This window comes from Pseudochaenichthys georgianus, chromosome 21, assembly GCF_902827115.2.
Source record: "Pseudochaenichthys georgianus chromosome 21, fPseGeo1.2, whole genome shotgun sequence".
NCBI lineage: Eukaryota > Metazoa > Chordata > Actinopteri > Perciformes > Channichthyidae > Pseudochaenichthys > Pseudochaenichthys georgianus.
In genome coordinates this window covers 24,088,386-24,103,937 of record NC_047523.1, presented here as the reverse complement: position 1 = coordinate 24,103,937, position 15,552 = coordinate 24,088,386, and the positions used below count along the sequence as shown (strand labels likewise).

At 41.2% G+C, this 15,552-nt stretch overlaps 2 protein-coding genes across 3 annotated transcripts in view; one reads left to right on the top strand and one right to left on the bottom strand.

The window, feature by feature from the left end:
* Nucleotides 1-176: 176 nt before the first annotated feature.
* upp2 (uridine phosphorylase 2) lies at nt 177-2,831 on the top strand. Its single transcript, XM_034110733.2, has 7 exons — nt 177-317; nt 449-563; nt 654-812; nt 932-1,046; nt 1,153-1,362; nt 1,471-1,617; nt 1,734-2,831. Exons 1-7 carry the CDS (start codon nt 265-267, stop codon nt 1,874-1,876), a joined length of 942 nt encoding a protein of 313 aa, XP_033966624.1. The 5' UTR covers nt 177-264; the 3' UTR covers nt 1,877-2,831.
* Nucleotides 1,955-15,552, bottom strand: part of LOC117466457 (coiled-coil domain-containing protein 148-like) — a 29,210-nt gene continuing 15,612 nt past the window's right edge. For both annotated transcript variants that reach the window (XM_034109697.2, XM_034109698.2), the window contains exons 11-15: nt 6,903-7,043; nt 5,639-5,757; nt 4,589-4,706; nt 3,705-3,839; nt 1,955-3,139 (exon numbers count right to left, since the gene is read on the bottom strand). In XM_034109697.2, the coding sequence (XP_033965588.1) occupies nt 2,996-3,139; nt 3,705-3,839; nt 4,589-4,706; nt 5,639-5,757; nt 6,903-7,043 (657 nt within the window). In that variant the 3' untranslated portion in view covers nt 1,955-2,995. The remainder of the gene's footprint in view (nt 3,140-3,704; nt 3,840-4,588; nt 4,707-5,638; nt 5,758-6,902; nt 7,044-15,552) is intronic.

The window sequence follows — 15,552 nt, the reverse complement described above, 5'->3', positions numbered from 1 at the left end:
CAAAAATATATGTTTTGGATCTTGGCCAATCCTTTTTCCCGTGATTGATCTTGCCGTTTGTTTGAGACTGGTGGATGTTTTTGTGATAACGAGGACGAACAGGTGCTACTCCTCCCTCTGGAACCAATCAGTGGCCGGGTCGGAGGTCGCCGCTATATAAGCTCTGCAGTCAGACATAACTGGTATTAAAAACTGCTAAGGTCTTACAGGAGAACAACTTTTGGAACACATTTCAAACTGGATTTCAAAGCCTCACCCGCTGTCATGGCACCAATTCTACTTAACTGTATGGGCAATGACCACAATGACTATATCAAGTGAGTATTTGAGAATCTCAACTAACTTTGGAAAAAGCATGTTTTTCTTCTTTAAAATCAAGTGTTTGGTAATCAATTCGGAGTATGTCTAGGATTTAGATTTGTAATATAGTGCACTTTATATCTTGTAGACAACTAGTCCAAGTGAAAAATCCCAACTTGGACACCATGGAGGAGGATATCCTCTACCACTTCAGCTTGGGCACCAAGACTCACAACCTTCCAGAAATGTTTGGAGATATCAAGGTTTGTGGAATGGATACAAAAAAAAAATGATTGACGGTTTCAAATATTAGAAAAGAGAAACCAACAGTCCTCTTACTCTATTTCCCGTAGTTCGCGTGTGTTGGAGGCAGCGCAAATCGAATGAAGGCTTTCGCTCAGTTCATCCACAAGGAGCTGGAACTGCCTGGAAACCCAGAGGACATCATAGACATCTGTGAGGGAACTGATCGCTACTGCATGTACAAAGTGGGACCTGTGCTCTCTATAAGTGTAAGTATCACACAGCAAGACTGTCTTAGTTGTCTTCATTCCTACTGGCTTCAAATATGGCACGGCTGGTTTAACATGTTCACGTTTTGATAATTGTTTCTTTGCTGTTTCCCTCACAGCACGGCATGGGTGTCCCTTCCATCTCCATCATGATGCATGAGCTCATCAAACTGCTGCACCACGCTCAGTGCTGGGATGTGGTTCTGTTACGTCTTGGAACATCTGGTGGAGTCGGTAAGAGCATTGTTTTTAAATGTAAAACTGTTGGCAAACTTTTTCTATTGGGGATTTTCATTGAATGTTTCCTTGATTTTGTATTTCTGCTCGGCGTTGTCTTTAGGTCTGGCTCCAGGCACAGTGGTTGTCACGGATAAAGCCGTGGACTACTCCTTCCGCGCCCAGTTTGAGCAGGTGGTTCTGGGTAAAGTCATCACCAGGAGCACTGAGCTGGACGAGGGGGTAGCCAATGAGCTTCTGCAGTGCTCCTCCGAGCTTCAAAACTTTCCTACAGTGATCGGAAACACCATGTGCACACATGACTTCTATGAAGGTATGAACCCCATCTAATGCTTAGGTTGTTTGTGATCAAATCAATCATGGAGAACTTTAACAGATCAACACCATTGGGCAGGTAGTGACAGATGCTGTGTTTCTGTAGGTCAAGGACGACTTGACGGAGCCCTCTGCTCCTTCTCTCATGAAGACAAACTGGAGTATCTGAGGAAAGCTTACGATGCCGGAGTGAGGAATATTGAAATGGAGTCCACTGTCTTTGCTGCAATGTGCCGTGTCTGTGGCCTGAAAGGTAATTTTGAAGGCAAAACATCATCGTCATTCTGCAAAGTTAACGAGTGTTATTGAAGATACAATGTTGACATTAGTGTGTACTTCATGACTGATGATCTCTCTTTACGCCTCCAGCCGCAGTGGTCTGTGTCGCCTTGCTGAACCGATTTGACGGAGACCAGATCACCTCCACTCACGACGTCCTGGTGGAGTACCAGCAGAGACCCCAGGTCCTGGTGTGCCACTTCATCAAGAAACGCCTGGGACTGATTGTCTGAAAACCCAACACCTGCCTCCAAAATAGAGTGTATATAGCTGATATGTGGATATGTATATATTGAACTTGTTCATATGTGTATTAGACCAGTGTTTCTCAAACTTGTTCATACTAAGGACCACTTAACCAATAAAAAAACACTCGCGGACCACCTAACTCCACAAATATCCAAAAACACAGTTTTTTTACAAATCGCCTGAAAATGGTACAAACAAGTGGCAACATGTGTGATGAAGGTGTTTATCTGGGCTTTATCATGCAATCGAAAGTGAAACTTAAGCTCGCTCCATTGCGGAGATATTCCCGCGAGAGTGCGGAAAACTTAAATAAATAAATGTATTTCAAATGTGAAATGTTACCAATATACTCACGGACCACTAGGGGGCGCACACGGACCACCAGTGGTCCGCGGATCACACTTTGAGAAGCACTGTATGAGACACTTATTTAAAGATTAATCTTAAATATGAAGTATTTTGCTTGTGTATAGTATCTATTGTGTCTTTTAATATATGATGCTCTGGTATTTATGTATGTTTACATTAATTTTCTAAAGAATGTGTTCTGTATGTTTATTTTAAATACTTGACTTTAATGGTAAGTTGAGAAATAGTTAGCCTCCATTAGAGGTTTGGGATGTATGCATTAGTCCTTGGTGCTTTCTCTTATTATACAATAAGATTATTTTAACCTTACTTCAATGTATTTCAGTGATGAATGTGCTATCAGATGACCAGAGAAATGGATCATATATAATTACATCTGCCACAGAAGCATGTTTTTTCAAATGCAAACATCCTGAAAGTAACATAAGCGGTCAATAGATATTGATAAATGTGCAGAGGTCATTTTTATTTGTTGAAGTTACATGTTTATCATCAATCGGTGATACTGTATGATATTGTATTTCCCATGAGATGCTCTAGAGTTCAATAAAAAAAAGTCAATAACAATAATTGCACCGTGTCACCTGATTCCCTCACAGCAGCTGCTCTACCAAAGGGTGTGATTTGTCCAACTGTAAAGACACATACAGCTTATTTAAATATATTACTCACATTTAATGTCACGCTCAATACCAGAACAAGGGTTGGACTTCACAATGTGATCCCAAACAAAGTCAGAATTTGAGATCTGATAGTGTATCTCGTCTCGGGGGTTTGGGGGGTGTGAGAACAGACAGCACGTCTTTGGCGTACTGGCTGTGTTGCAGACCGGCCTCCCTCAGAGCCTGCTCAACACGCACTCTGGGATCAGACACAATCTGGAAAACAGATGTTAAAAAACAAACAAATCCACAGTAAATGATGTGTATCCAGCTGTTTCCCACTCAAACACCTTTGTTTTATGATTTTCTATGCAACTTCAAACAAGATAAAAAACGAACCCCTCACTGATTGGGAGTTAGAGAAGAGTTGCATAATGTTTAGTCATTGCATGTGTTACACAATAAGCAAATTCCAACGGTGAAGCAAAACAACACGCACACATATACACTGATTGCCCGGGTGGCCTTGAGATAAAGGCTGTGTACACATTCTGAGATGAAGACAAACATTGATTGCCCAACCAACCAGCTTACATAATCGTTCAGCATTTCATGGGTCATGGGACAGTCCAACCCAAGATTAAATCAAACCTGTAAACGGCTGATAATGGTCATGGAAACTGAGGAAAAGGCCATGTAGGCTTATAATATGTAAAGCATAGGATATCAATTAGGTAATTTAATATATAATAGCGAGCTTGGGCATAACGACCATGCAGCTGTAGAGTTTTTGTGAAAAAATAAAAGCTAAAAGGTGATAGTAGATGTTATCATGCCTCACCTGTGTGTCTGTGTACGTGTGTATACTATAGAGAGGTCTTTGGAGTTCAAACTCCTTTACATTCAGCTGTCGACTCCTCCAAGCCTCTGTATATGCCATCATCCTCTCCGGGTCTGCCTCTGCCACCACCCCAACCTAAAATACATTTAAAAAATATTCAATATATTGAAAACATACAGTTTTTCTTACTGCCATAATGTTTCATTATTACCACTCAGACTGGGAAGAGTCTAAGTCAGGGGTGTCCAAACGTTTTTCACCGAGGGCCACATACATACAAATATACAAAGGGCTGGGCCACTCACTAGAGGTGAGGTATATTGCCTCATAAGTTAAGTTATAAGTCAGCAAAATAAATCAAATAGGTAAATTGTGCTTGTTACTTGAATATGCTTTAAGAAAACAAACAGCCTACATCCCAGCTCTCCAGAGGGTTTCATTTATTTTGATGGAAGCACATTCCTTAAAACAGGAGCCTCAGATTGCTTATCATAAGAGGAAATAGGAAGGGTTTATTTCAAGCTTGTTACGTAAATAAGTTATTGGGCTTTTTTCTTATCAACTTAGATTTGTTAGAAATTGTTTTCAACTATAATTGACTGAATGTATTTGAAACATTTGGCTTCTTAACTCATGAATACTACTGTGTAATATATGTTTCCATATATATTTGAGAAGTACAATATAAGACAAAAACACAAGTTTCATTTGTGGGCCACATTTCATTATACTTTTTTAATTTGCTGAGGGCCGATTCACGGGCGGCATTTGGCCCCCGGGCTGTAGTTTGGACCCCCCTGGTCTAAGTCTTCCCTTGTACGGTTTTTCAACGGACAGAGAAAATCAATGTGGTTAAAAAGGGCTAAGTGGAGAAATGAATCCACCTGGTTTCTGAGAACTTCCAAACGATTCTGCTTTTCTTCTTCTTCTCTCTGCCGCTCCAGCTCCCGCGCCTCCGTCTCCTCCTTGCGCCGCTGCAGCATCTCGGCCCGATACTGCACCCTAGAAGGAGCCCAGAGGATGTAGGCATCAGAGCTGAACAGCTGCTCTCTTTCCTCTGCCACCATCAACATTAGTATTTATCGCTCCTGACACAGCAGGCCTCCGGGCTGTGGAAGGTTTTATGGAGCCTCCAGAGATCAGCTCCTCTCCCATCATGTGTTTTGATATCTTCCTCAGCCCCTCCATGATTCCTGCGCGCTCTCACGGACAATGTCAACACCATTATCTAGTATTAAAGTCAGTCTGTGAGTGTCTGCAGAGAAATGCTAAGCGAATCACACACAAGAGGATGTTTTCAACACAGAATCCTATATTTTTCAAGAGTAGCCTCAGACCAGGCTGAAATGCAGTGTTTCACTCTGGCTGCCGGGAATATAAACCATTGAACGTCAGCACGAACAGAGTGTCAGCTATTGTTGCTTTTTGAAGTAAATATGGAGTCCTCAATACAACTCTTTGACCTCAACCTTCCCCATTTAACGAAACCGCTTAAGAGCAAAACGATGTTGGCCTTCAGGTTAGGTTAGAAATGTGATTAAACAATAATAAATACATGAATGAATATTACATTTCTGCAAAAATGTCTCCTTAAATGCCTCAACTCCATGGTAATTTCTTCAGACTTGACAGGCTCCCGCGGAGACACAGATGTCATTAAACAACTGCTTCCACATGAGTAGTGATCCGTATGACCAGTTCATTCATTTGATTTCATTTTGTATTTCATGTCAATAACTGTAAGATAGCTGTTACTACAGTAGTAAAGATAGATATTGCTAATAATAAAAACACATACATATATCTTAGAGTGTAGGGGGTTGTAAGCCAATAATCCAAAAAGTGTGATATTTGTAATGGGTAAGAATGTATTCCATGCATTTTCTGTTTTAGCAAATCTTTGAGAACTCAAGGTCCCAGTCTGCAACAATCACCTGTTTTTATCTCGCCTGGCCTGCTCCTCCATGAGGCTCCTGAGATTAGCGAGTCTCTCTTGATCCCTCTGCGCCAGCGTCTCCCTCCTCTTCTGCTGCTGTAAATAAAACTGCCTGACCTGCGGGGAAAACAACGAGTTTACAGAGAATAACGACAAAAAGTTAACAACAGCCGCAAGAACAATAGCCCCACTCACACTAATTCGACTCGCTCCAAAACTCTAAGGTTTGTCATGTCCTATTGATTGTGACAGAGCAGGAATCAGATAAGTGTAAACAGAAAGAATGAGATGATATTTCAATGTCTGGCAGACTGTCGTGCTAAATCATATGGATTCCAATGCAGCCTAAATGCTCTCATTAATCAGAGTGTCACAGGTTGCCCATGCTCTCCAAGCAGGCCCTTGAGGAGAGGGTTAATTAAACAGTCAGAGACACACACACAAACAAACACACGCACACACACATTGTGGAATTGCTTTACCTGGGAGGACAATAACTTAATTAAACTAAGAGCAGAGCAGATCTTCGCCTATGCAGTTCAAATAAAGAAAAGAAAAACTTGTATCAGCGGATCCATTCCTTTTCCTATGTAATGTTTCATGAAATATGGCCGGTTGTGTTCCAATAATCTTGCTGACAAACAAACAAACAAACTACTAACCAATAAACTCAACTAAAAACTTAGCGGAGATAATGATTATAGTACTCAGGTAAATGCAGCACATTTTGTATGTATCGAACGTAACGTTTTTTGGTCTGCATTCAGCTCTATCTTTTGCTGTGAAAAGTCATTCATACACACACACAAAGGTTTTAGCATCAGCTGACATGCTACATATAATTTGGTGCTTTTGAAAACCATTTATAATCATTGCTCTTTTTGTGCACAGGGATCCACGAGGATAGCGGCATGATTAATAAGCATATGAATTTATATTTATCTAGTTTTTCCTCGCAATAAATGTGTATGCATAAGGTTGTTATGCACACAACATATGGAGGTTTTAAGCCCAGGATCAGAAATACAATCTGTTATCTTGAAATAATATTTATTTCTCTATGCGTATTTATGGAATTAATTTATACACAAATGTTTTAATTCCTTTTGGTTTGATCATAATGGATGTTTTTTACAGATGTGTAATAAAAAATTCCACATTTTGTCCACAATTGTTCACAATAATATGCAGACATTTTGATATTAGGCAGGTGCAGCAAAAAGTAAAAACCTGATATATAATTGAGATGACAAGGTGTTTACTTTTTCTTTGTGATGTGATCTGACGGCAGCCTCCTTCTCCTGCTCCCTCCTCAGGCTCGCCTCTTCCTCCTCTTGTTGTCTAGCAGCTATAGCAGCCTCCAGCTTGGCCGCCTCCTCCTGCTGGGCCCGCCACTGCTGCAGCTACACACACACACACACACACACACACACACACACACACACACACACACACACACACACACACACACACACACACACACACACACACACACACACACACACACACACACACACACACACACACACACACACACACACACACACACACACACACACACACACACACACACACACACACACACACACACACACACACACACACACACACACACACAACACACACACACACACACACACACACACACACACACACACACACACACACACACACACACACACACACACACACACACACACAAATATACACCAGGGGGAAACAAGAAGCACGTTACTGTCTGCTAACAGCTGTCTTTAAAGCATCACTCACATGGAGACAACCAGCTGAGCCCCTCTGCCATCCTGCCAACATGTGGCATCAACTTTGGAAGAGGTGTCAGAACTTCCTTTCACACTTGGTTTTACATCACCTCAGGAGCCATCAATGCATGTTGAAAGAAACGTCTGTTGTTTGAGCCCTATAGCAAACTCCTAAGGAACAAGCTGTTCAAATGAAGCAATTAAGGACAGAAAGTGAAGAGAACTGTCTAGATGTTTATCCAACTTTTAAAACTGGAAAGATACTGTGCAGTAACTTTGAGGTTTACTGTATTACGCAACAATGTAATATTGTCAAAGAGCCTTTAAAGCACATTTCTGACCACGGATTTGTATGATTTGATGGGCTTTAACCTCAAAAGAAACTAAAAGCTTGCCAATATATAGTAACTGACGCATAAAGTGACAAATAACTTTCTTCCAAGAGCGTGTTGTTGAATCTTGAAACATATGGACACACACACACACACACACACACACACACACACACACACACACACACACACACACACACACACACACACACACACACACACACACACACACACACACACACACACACACACACACACACACACACACACACACACACACACACACACACACACACACACACACACACACACACACACACACACACACACACACACACACACACACACACACACACACACACACACTAGTGGGTAGTGAATGACAGGTTGATATTGCAGCAGCCTCTGTTTGGCGTGCCGGAGATTAGGAGTGTTGAATTCTCACCAGGCAGACAGATTCACAGATCTATCAGCTGAGAGCTTAGGAATCCCTGTAGGAATGAACTGCAAATTAACATGGTCACACACATTAGCACCGGCGGTATCATCAAGTCAATCATACTTGATGTCCGCCTGAGAAAAAGCAGCAGCTGTGTGTTAGAGAGAGGACTTTAAACAACCGGCCTGTAATCCACTTCCCTCTGACAGTGTTGAAGTTGGTGATGTAATATGCTTCTTCTTTAGTCTGAGTCCAATATGGACTCTTCCTGACTAGGAGTGCATTCCTGAGAAGTGAATAAGTAACACATTCCATAACTTTTCTGCACTGCCCTTTTGTCCTGCGGATTTTTTCCTTAGAACTGGGTTTTAATATATAAAGTTCACCAGTTAGTGTTGGCATATTATTACATTACATGTTACTTGTTAGACACTTTTATCCAAAGCGACTTACATACTCAATACTGTGGGCAATCCCCACAGGAGCAACTTGGGGTGAAGTGCCTTGCCCAGGGACACAACGACATGCTGACTGCAGTGGGGTTTGAACCTGGTTGAACACCAACGCACAACCCACTGCACCACACGCCTCCCACCATATGGCATAGATCTACATATAGATCTAGTAATTTTGAAAGGTCACAGTTGCCAAATTACTAATGTTGCCCCATGCACAATCCTCAATAGCAAATGTCAATATAAAAAGGTACAATTATTTAGTGCGAATTATTGACATATTTACGGAAAAACTACCTAAAATACATCATGAAAATGTGAGACATGAGCAATGTTAATGTGTTTCTTGAGTGTAACACAAAGCTCTGATATGTTTTTTTTCATACAGCAAGTGTGTGGACGGCTTGGCTTGGCTTTCTCTCCTTCTGAAAATCTAATTACTTGCTTTGGTTTATTTTGTTCTTTTAAAAATAAAGTGAAAAACAAGTGCACATAATTAAACCATCTATCAAACTCCAGCCTGGCCCAGATAAGACACCTGTGTGCTTGATGCTTGGAACCTTGAGAGACGGGATGTGAAAACAACCTGGTGGTGGGTCTGGAAAGCACACTAACACACTAACATGCCACAGATAACACTATCTTTACCTTTGCTTTGCAAAGCCTCATAAAGCAAAAGTATAAAGTTTAATTGCAAAGGCCACTGACTCAATGAAAGGTATCTTTAAAGTTTCCGCTGTAAACACTGTGAGGGCCACAGTGGCTAAATGGATGCCATTTTAGTTTAGGCAGGGATGAAAAGGCATTTTAGGATGCACAAAGAGAATAAAATCATCATTATGAACAGTCTACAGTCATTTGTCACTGGAATCTAATTTTCTGCGGATTCAAAGGGAAATGGGACACCATCCTTTTTCATGGCGGTACAAAAACTACTGCAGAGATGACAGAATAACAAAAGAGTGATCGCCTTTTTATCTGCACACTGCAGCCTGCTCAACGCCTTTGTTAATATAACTGTACATGTCTTCTGTCAGGGGGCGTTGCAGCTGCCATCATTGTAACTTTCCATTGCTGCTCATTTAATGACAAACATCAGGCGAGTGACACACATGAACTCATGCTAATCTTGAAACAATATTATTGCTGTGAGTCAGAGCAGCAAACTGGAGAAAATGAAGGATGTATTGGAACAGCAAGACTCCAACAGTGACAATTATGACACATGAGAGAAATTGAATGCGGCAAGAAAATAGTTTAAATTAAGAGATGACAAACTATGCATCTACCTTTATATTTGCATAACTGCCACCATATGAAATGGGGTTGGTGGAAGGAAAAGTATACACATCGGAACAATTAACTGCTCAGAGCTGTCCGCTGAAACACTCGCCCACGCACTGTCTCAAATACTGAGAATATATTGTGTCCACTCGACCACCAGATGATGAGCGGTAACTTGTTAGTCACGAACACTCAGTGACAGGAAATCTGCTAACACAGTGCAGAGAGAATACACTGATTACTGCAGGGAGGGGATCACCAGTCGTGACTGTTGCTGTGGTCCTGAGTCGTGGACCCTGAGTCGTGGCTGTGCCTGTTGCTGTGGTCCTGAGTCGTGGACCCTGAGTCGTGGCTGTGCCTGTTGCTGTGGTCCTGAGTCGTGGATCCTGAGTCGTGGGTCCTGAGTCGTGGATCCTGAGTCGTGGATCCTGAGTCGTGGACCCTGAGTCGTGGATCCTGAGTCGTGGACCCTGAGTCGTGGATCCTGAGTCGTGGACCCTGAGTCGTGGATCCTGAGTCGTGGATTCTGAGTCGCGGACCCTGAGTCGTGGACCCTGAGTCGTGGATCCTGAGTCGTGGCTGTGCCTGTCGCTGTGGTCCTGCCTGATGCTCACCTTACTACTTGCCCACAGGATTGTTGACATCCACTTGGATTCATTTTTCGTCTTATTTATAGACACATGCATTCTACCTATGTTGTAAATATATTATCTTTTAATTTAAACATAACATATTTTGCACGTCTGTCCGTCCTGGGAGAGGGATCCCTCCTCTGTTGCTCTGTCCAAGGTTTCTTAATTTTTTTCACATTAACTTTGCGGTTTCTTTAAAAGTTTTACCTCCAATTTGAGGGACCAAGGACAGAGGATGCCGTATTCATATTCTGTACAAACTGTAAAGTCCACTGAAACAAATGTAAAATTTGTGTTATTGGGCTATATAAATAAACCTTGATTGATTGAGGGCACACGTTTGGAATCCCCTACTACAAAAGATTTATTTGGTGCCGTCAGCTGGCTGAGAGGACTACTTAATATTATTGAATGAACAAAGTAGAAAAAAACATGAAAATAAATAATGCCTTTGACAAACTGGAATAAAGAGGACTGTTGTTTCTTTAAAAAAAATCACAATCACATTTCTCAAGGTGGCTCTTATGGAATTGGATCAAGCCAAACCAGCTGAATATACTATGTACCGAAAAGTCACATTTAAAATATTCATTAATACCAGAAAAAGCCTGGGTTTCAAAACATGTAAAGCAAACTGCACTGTTGTGGGTCCATAATGATCAAGGGTAACTTTTTTCGGACTGAAAAGCAAATTCAAAGTGGCCACAACAGTTCCCTACACAATGTGACAGAACATCGAATGAACTGTGTTTTTAATCATTCCATTATTAATATTCTAGGGCTAAAACTATTCAAAATGTAAAATAAATGTTTTATCTGCCTTATACAGTTTTTAACTATGTTGAAACATTTATTGATCAATCCGGTCATTCCAAACTTTGAGACGACAGTGTGCATTCATCAGACTGTAACAGTGCTTTCATATTGCAAAGTACAATTGAGAGCAAGGCAGGAAATGAGAAATGAGATATTGGCATAACAGAAAACCTCCCATCTTGTGAAAATCGTTCTGCTTTCGATTGTTGTGTCACTGCTCCTGCTGGGCGACTCATCCCTCTCCGACCTGAGCATGTTGCAACAATCTGCCATCCCGCCAGGCTTTATTTACTAATGTGGAAAACACAATCACTCATCAAAGATGCCTGGGAGTAAGATGTAGGTGGGAGGCAGAATGAAAGCAAGGACAGAATAAAAGGCTTGAATGAACAGTAACCAGAGAACAATGACAGCTAATTACAGTAGCCAGAAGGGTGCAGAACAAACACGTGATGATTTGAGAAGAAGGGTCTGCCTGTCAGTGATAAATTGGACTGAAAATCTCTCGCATGAATTGTTTCTATATTAATCATTCATGTCATTTGACTTTTTACCAGTTGTGGAAGAAGTACTCAGATATTTTACTCAAGAAAATGCAGGAATACCGCATTTTAGAAAAACTCTTTTACAACTAAAAGTCCTGCATTCAAAATTGTACTTAAGTAAAAGCACAAAAGTATAAGCTTACAAATATACTTAAAGTACCAAAACTAAACATGCTCAGGCAGATGGCCATTTTCGGGAAAATATATATTAGATCACTGGATTATAATTACAATGTGTTCATCATTTTAATTGTAAAGCTAGCAAAGGTGGAGCTTACTTTAATGACTTTTCATACTGCAAAGTATCTTGAATTCATAATAGTACATCAAAATATATTTGTTGATTTATATTTTTATTAATGATATAAACCTACATAGTTACTATTGGCTTGAATTGTCAAATAAATGTGAAGTAAAATGAACAATATTTGCCTCAAACATTTTGTGGAGAAGGAGTATAAAGTAGCGTCAAATGTAAATACTCAAGTAAATACCTCAAAATTGTACTTAAAGGAATGGTCCACTCATTAGATAATTAATCAAAACTTCAGTATTTAGTGAAACGTTATGTTTAAACCATACCCTGAAGAAATCAGCGATATTCCCCGGTAAATAATGATTTTATAGCTCTTTTTTATCAAGACCTGTATATTCCGTCTGGCCGCCGCCATGTTTGCCATTTTCAGTAGTCACGTGATGGTCGTGACGTCATCCATGCGTTCACTTTGTCAACACACGGAAACATGGTGGAGTATTTCAGTTCGGACTCGTCAGCAGAGGAACAAGTTTTGACCAATGTGAAGAGATTGGATGGGGGAATTCAGCCATACATATCAGTATGACAATACGACACCCTCTGTCCGTAGACCCTCACATCGTACAAGGAAAAACTTCCGAAGAAAACCCACAGTTTAAAGGGAACATGGGAGAAACCTCAGGGAGAGCAGCAGAGGAGGGATCCCTCTCCCAGGACGGACAGACGTGCAATAGATGCCGTGTATAAATTGAAAAGATAATACATTTGCAACATAGGTAGTCCAAATGTTTGAAAATGCATGTGTGTATAATGGGAAGATGATATAAGATACTATATGTATGCATGTAGTACCACCCTTGCTAGCGATTCCCTCTCTATAGTTTAGCATACTCAGCTTCGTTGTCCCTGGCCATAGAATCACGATTTTATGGGGCCGGAAAAACTGGGGGGAAATACACACTAGTCGGTACTACGCTATATGGAAAGGCCACCAAAAACTGTCCTGGCCTGGACGTTAAAACGGGGCTAGCCGCTGCAATGGAAATGCGCTATAACATACCTTATTCTTACTCCGAGCACTACTTCTGCTCCTCCGTCGCTTCACACTTGCAGAGGGCGATTTCTCTACTGGCCGAACTGGTGTCCTGGTCGGTGATGACACCAGAAAGACCGATGGTACTGCATCTCAATTGAGTAATGGTTGTTCTTTAAATCCCATGTTATGTTTGATCATACTCTCAGAGTAGTCGTCCGGAAATGTGAAATGTTCGCTGCATACATGAGCCTGTAAATCTCTCGGTTCGGGCCGGCCACATTTCGCTAGCCACTGCCTCCGAATGTACTTCTTATGCTTACCTTTTGGCAACAGATGGAACCGAGCATTCCGTGGATTTTTCCTATCCGAATTATGGCAATATTTCGCGATACAGTGAGGCATATTTGAAGAGAGAAACTACAGTAAATAACATGGAGATCAACGTGTCTTCGAAAACCAAACGCATGGATTACGTCACGTCCGGGAAATGGCGGCGCCCACAGTGTTGATGTTATTTCGGTATATAATCAGTTTAAAATCACTGATAATGTCATCGGATTAAAAAAAAAAAGAGAGAGAGACTGGCAGAGACTGGTCTGTTTTATCGGATGATAAAAAAATTTAAATGAGTGTCATGAGCATACCATTCCTTTAAGAACTTTAGTCAAGGTACATCGTTACTTTCAACCACTGCTTTCACAATACACATTTATTATGCTGTTCATCACACGTGGACTGGAATATCTGCTTTTAAATTACTAATGGCGTCTGTGTCCACAAGCATGAATCCAGCCAGCCATCTTTGCATAGCCAATATGTGATTGTCAAGAACAATCTGTGGCCCGTGTGACAGCCCTGCCCTTTCCAAAACAGACGGCTACAAGCTCCCTCTGAAATCAAATTAAACCCTGCATTTCCTCCTTCCACATGTCTCTCAGAGTAGAGCTGGCAGCGCTCCCTTTCACAAGGTCAGAATCAGACCGTTACTGATCAAAAACCATCCAATATATTCTCTCATCTGAGACCACGGAGGCTCAGAGAAGATGAGACGTGATGGAGGGGGTTTCTTTACAAAATTACAGCAACAAAATATAACAAGTCGGCAATTTACTACCCTAACCGATAAATAAGTACGATCACAGCACTCCATTATCATCGTAATCTGTTTAAAAAATGGTGTAGCTTAAACTGCTTAAGAGAAGCTGTCGCAAGAGGCGTTTATATTAGATCAATTCATGTATTCCTTATATAGTAGAAGAAATGTGTCTAAACAAGTGGCTCCAAAAACTATTTTGTTGTCAAACACATCCCCTCTGCTCTCTCAGCCCTTCAGTGGCAACACAATGTGTGAATGGATTATAAACATTGTAAACAAATGCTAACTCTTTTCTATTTAATTTAGCTTACGGTTTGAAAATCAACTCAAGTTAAAGGTGGGGTAGGTACGTTTGAGAAACAGGCTCGACTCGAGATACACTTGTTATATTCCATGGAATGCTCTTAACATCCCGATAGCAATGAATATCTTAAGTGCTTTGACAAAAAATCCATAAAAAATGTTCATCTGTGGAAGCCGTAATACTGTAACAAGTACAACGGGCGGGCGATTGCCGCCCTGTCTGTCAGCCTTCCATCTCGTGCACGCACAAATGTATCTCGTGCCCTCATTGGGCATGGGCCGTCATTGGGTGTGCATTGCAGCGATTGCAGCAGTACTTCAATGACTCGCCAGCAACAGGCGGCCACTTTCACCAGTCTGCTGACGTCATGTGCGCGTTCATGTGTGTTGGAGGAGATGCTCTGTAAGGAAGTCTGAAGGAAGGGGCGGATTCTTTTCGGCTGTGTACTTTCAAATCTTAGTGCACTCGAGCCGGTTTCTGAAACTTACCCACCCCACCTTTAAATGCTTTGACAAAAAATCCATAAAAAAATGTCATCTGTGGAAGCCGTAGTAGGCCTACTGTAAAAAGCACGACCAATCATTTTAGCCGGCCCGGCTAAAATAACTGGATGGCCTACCTGCCTGTCAGCCTTCCATCTGTGCACAAACCTATCTCGTGCCCTCATTGGTCATGTGCGCGTTCGTGTGTGTTGGAGGAGGGGAAGGAAGTGGCAGATTTTCTCCGGTCGTGTCTTTTCAAATTCTAGCGATCTCGAGCCGGTTTCTCAAATTTACATACCCTACCTTTACTAGATTATTATTTTTTTCTTCTTTATATTTCAATGGTTTTTCAATACTTTTAGCATGTAAACTATTTATATATTATTGTGAGCTAACTTTTTCAAAACTGTTCATCCATAGCTAGATCAGATAACAATGTTAACTCTTGTTAAAACTTCACACACTCTAAATCACA